Raw genomic sequence first — 4,963 nt, 5'->3', positions numbered from 1 at the left:
TTCAAAATTATTCAATTCTTTGGAATGTAGGTAAGGCCCGTTTAAATCAGATTTTGTGCAAACGAATAAAAAAAAAATACATATTTATGTGATTGTGAGAGACTATAATGATTTTGTTTTTTGAAGAGAAGACTATAATGAACTTGCATTCGGCATTCCCCTTCATGTTACCGTGGTCCTTTGATCAATATCGCTCATAGGATAATGAAAATTGGAAAGTCTGATATATTTTTTCTAAGAACTTCACTTATTTATTTTTAATTTTACCTTAATAGATTTGCATTTAATTATTTTTTTTTTAAAAAGTGAGTTGCCCATAAATAAGTTATTTGTTTGCACGGAACAGTGTATGGGAAATTCTTGTTATTAATGACGAAATTATTCTCAACCATAGACATGGCACATGGAGGCTCAAAAAGACCACTTAGAAATTCCTAACTAAACATCACCTTGCAAATATAAATTTTTAGATCAAATGACTATTGAACACAATTTTTAGTGGTCCAAATCTAGAGACTATATGACTGTTTTTCATGGTTTCCAGAGGATGGTAGTCTCTGCGATCATGGAGGTGACTACATATGGATCCATATTAGAAGCAGGCCTTCTGTCCTCAAAGTAACCTTTGCCATTTTTCTCTGTGTCTCTTCCAACTCTAATGGAGCTTCCACGGTTTGCCACACCCTATACATAACAGAAAACATAATATCAGTTCCTAATCTGAAAAATCAGGATCCTTAAAAAATACTATTTCATGTCATATGTTTTCGAATGAATTCAGTCACAAATTATCACTTTTATAATAACTAATTTAAAAATCATATTAATAATACTCCTTCCAATCGAAATACACTATTACTTATTTTTTATGAAAAGAATTAAAGGGAATAATTCTTTATTAGTAGTATTTTTTAACACTATTACTTATTTTTTATGAAAAGGATTAAAGGGAATAATTCTTTATTAGTTGATAGGTATAAATTTATATCCACCTGTTAACAACTATAAGAAAAATATTGTGATATTTTAAGGTTTTCCTTTTATACTTGTTTCTTTTAATATTGTTGATGTAAAGATTTTTTCACTATCAACAAATTATATAATTAAAAATTATTGATAGTGTAATGGTGTAATCCAATTCCACTATTACCAAAACTTCTCTCACTTAAGAAAAAGATTGTAGCATTTCTAGTTAGTTTTAGGCTTAGCCCCTTACCCAAGAGAAGGTGTTGATGTCTGCAGTTTCATGTCTTCCAGTGAGACGTCTCTCGTTGCCTTCTCCATATGCTGCAATGTGCTCCTTGTGCCTCAATCCAAGCTTTTCAATGGCCTTCTTAATCACCTCATAACCACCCTCATCTCTCATGGACTTGGTGCTGAAATCACCATTCATTTCAAGTTCTCAAAATGGAAATAATTCGAACAATAATATGAAAAAGTAAAATATAATATAGGCTCTATGTTATGTTACCTGTAGTTTGAGTGAGCTCCAGCTCCATTCCAATCTCCCTAATAGCAACAATGTAACCAATAAAATCAAAAATAGTGGAATAAAAGAATAATAAGATCAATAATAAGACAATAATCAACAAAATTAACGGTTGATAAGTACAAATCTAACCGGAATAGGCTTGGGATCAAATGAAACAATTACTCCGGCCATCTCTGTAATCCTCTGTAACATAAAAACATCCCATCAATATTTCTCTTTTCACTGATTTTCACTAATTATGTTGATCATATATAATCATTCAAATTAAATTTAAAAAATGAATGAAATTTTAAATTACCTCCAAAATGTACCGAGCTGCCCACACCTCATCTCCAGCAGATATACCAACAGAAGGACCAACTTGAAATTCCCACTGTAAAATAAGGACATAAATCAGAAATATTAATTATTAATTTTCCCTACAAGCCAATTAAATAGTAGGAATAAAAAAAGTAAGAAGTTAAGGAACTAATAAATAATTTTTTTATTAAAATTTACATTGAAGATGTATTGATAACTTATATGTTACACTTATAAAAAACACTTTCTACTTTTGATATCTTAATGGCTCTCTTCTAGGAAACTGGTTGGATTTTTTTTAAAATAATAGTAATTAAATTTTGTTTATACCTGACCAGGCATAACCTCTCCATTGATGCCACTAATATTGATGCCAGCATAAATACAAGCTTTGTAATGTGCATCTACAATATCACGGCCATATGCTTTATCAGCACCAGTTCCACAGTAGTATGGGCCCTGTTCAAACCGACATTGATTTTTATTTAGTTATACAAGGGAGGATAACTGTGAGGGAAAAAAAAAGAAAAATAGGAAAACAAATGTGAATGAAGAATGTGAGTGCTGATATATCACATCACATTTTTTTTATTAACAGTAATTTTACCCCACTTATTCATGCGCAGCAATTTATACATTTATGCATATTTTGACCAATAACCAATTTGTACGAGAATTTCAACAAAAATTTATTGGCATTGCGTTTTACTTGGAGTTTGATGCATAATTGAAGGATCATTAAAATTAAATGTACTACTACTACTATTTTGCTTAAGTAGAGAGTTACAAAAGAGTACTAGAAAAACACATTATTAGTAGTAATTTAGAAGAAAAACTAAAGGACAAAACATTATAAACAACATTTAATTTTGCTAAGTGGGAAATTTATGCAGTAAAAAATGGTTGTCTGACTTTTGTCTTTACTCAAAGATATGAACTAAATGACCTTCAAAGCCTTACGTAACCAGCCAAACCACTTTCTCAGTTTCTCGGTAACCCAAAAAAAAAAACGCTGATACAAAAGGAGAATGACGTAGAAGACATTCGTTACTGGTGTTTCAATTATTGCAATATAGGACAACCTAATTTGGGAAAGATGCCAAATACTAGTAGTAACAAAAATTGTACATGAAATGTGTACTTGAAAATCCAAAATCATGGAACTAGTTTGAAGCATTTGAGAAGAATTGGAACAAATGCAAAACAAGAAAATACAAATGGGACATAAAAAGTAAATATAAAGACGGGGAAGAAAAGTTTCACATTTTAATCGGTATTTTTATGATAATTAATAACCTTGTAATACATTAAAAATGTGAGATTATTTTTCCCCAGAAAAAGAATTTATGATTAGATGGTATATTATTTTTTTATAAAAAAAAAGGGAACATTTCATACCTGTGGTCCAGGAAACCCACCAAGTGGCCACCCAAGTGGCCAATTTACATCTTTCTGCAACAAGGTATATTCTTGCTCAATACCATACCTGTTAGCACATCCATGAAAGAGTAAACTTAATTATGTTGCAATAACAATTTCATGTACACAACATCATATAAAAAGTGATTCCTAAAAAGGGGTTTCTAGAAATCGGAAGCATATGGTTGGAAAATGTCAAAGAATCCAAAATATGACGATATTTGGAAATACATACCATGGTTCCTCAGCAGCAACGTCAGGGTGGCTGAAAATTTTGGCAGCATCATACCTCTTGTTGGTTGGAAGTGGCTCACCAGCGGGGGTGTAAACATCACAAATCACCTATATATTATCAAAAAGTGAACACTTTGACCCACAAAATAGTATACAATTTGATGAACTAAGAAAAAAAAATGCTTGCTTTATTACAAGCCAATAATTTAACTTGAGGAACTTACAAGAATATTGTTGCCTCTCCTAAAGGGGTCCTTGAAAATAGCTTGTGGGCTGTTCTCAAATAAATATAACAACAAAAAGAAAACACCACTCATCAATTTTTTTGTGAATAATAATAATAATAATAATAATAAAACAAAAGTGCATAAGAGGAATGAATCATACTATAGGATGACTTCACTGTCATCCCCTGGAGCTTGGTCTGTGCTAGAGCCATCGTAGTTCCACTTTGGAAGCTTTGCAGGGTCACTCACTGGCCCAGGAAGAGTCTGTTTGTTTCAAAACCACATAAAAAAATCACAAAAAAAAAAGGTTAAATGGGAAAAGGTTTCCATAAATAATTGATTATTGTCACTTATGATGAAGAAAAAAAATGTTACCCTGGCTTTGCTTCTGAGGTCCATACCAGATCCACCAACCCTGTTCATGAATAAATAAAAACCATTAAATAATTTTCCTTTGCTTTTTTAGGAACTGGATCAAACCCAGGAGCATGTTCCACCACTAATCCATTATTTTTTTTTCTTATTATATATGTGTTTGATGGAACAACATGTCAAAGGAAGCAAAGTTCCAAAAGGATCACTCAAGATAAAATATACCCTGAATCAGAAAGCATAGTATATCCATAAAGGGGTTGGTTTACATTAATGGAATAATAACTATTTGGTCAAAGATTTCACAAACAGAACACAAAACAGAGTCCCCTGTTTCTTGCACAAGGTTTATGTTATGCTTGGAATCTTTGAGAGAGGGCTCACCATATGTACTCAGCAACGATCTTTTCTGTGGATTCTGAGAGATTGAGGTTGATGAGATCCGAAAGCAAAGACATCTTGATAATGAAAATGAAGAAGAAGAAGAGCACTATGAGAGGATATTGTAGAAGATACCAATAGGTGCAAGCTCTAGGTAGCTTTCTTTGATAGGGTGAATGACTCTGTTTGGTGTTAAAGCCCTTTTTATAAGCGAGTCAGTGGTGTTTAGTATTGAATAATACTATGATTTGCACTACACATAGACGTGCTTGTATGTGTTTGGAGACCTTTTTCTTCCCACAGTTAAATTTTGAAATCTGGAATAAGATAGTGATATTTTAAGGGTTTTCTTTTATAAAAAAGATAAAAAAGAAATAAAGTGAAGTTTTTTATAATAACTGAAACCGCGGAAATTAGTCTATCTTTTTTAGTTCTTTTTTTTCATCTCAGTATCTATTTTTTTTTATAAAAAAATATCTAAAGCTAAAGTGGTGGAAAAAAGATAATGTCAGTTTTTCCGCCGCCTAATAAAGGGGTG

The 4,963-nt window shown here is 31.7% G+C and overlaps 1 protein-coding gene across 1 annotated transcript; it reads right to left on the bottom strand.

Moving 5' to 3' along the window:
* Positions 1 to 348: 348 nt before the first annotated feature.
* LOC114368750 (glutamine synthetase PR-2-like) lies at positions 349 to 4,618 on the bottom strand. The gene is made up of 12 exons (XM_028326004.1): positions 4,429 to 4,618; positions 4,048 to 4,087; positions 3,833 to 3,936; positions 3,670 to 3,718; positions 3,447 to 3,553; positions 3,191 to 3,278; positions 2,123 to 2,251; positions 1,791 to 1,865; positions 1,622 to 1,675; positions 1,472 to 1,509; positions 1,217 to 1,376; positions 349 to 684 (listed from the first exon to the last, which is right to left on the bottom strand). Exons 1-12 carry the CDS (start codon positions 4,500 to 4,502, stop codon positions 532 to 534), a joined length of 1,071 nt encoding a protein of 356 aa, XP_028181805.1. The 5' UTR covers positions 4,503 to 4,618; the 3' UTR covers positions 349 to 531.
* Between the last annotated feature and the right edge of the window lie 345 nt (positions 4,619 to 4,963).

Source organism: Glycine soja, chromosome 9, assembly GCF_004193775.1.
Source record: "Glycine soja cultivar W05 chromosome 9, ASM419377v2, whole genome shotgun sequence".
NCBI classification, from domain to species: domain Eukaryota; kingdom Viridiplantae; phylum Streptophyta; class Magnoliopsida; order Fabales; family Fabaceae; genus Glycine; species Glycine soja.
This window is presented reverse-complemented; position numbering and strand designations above follow the sequence as displayed.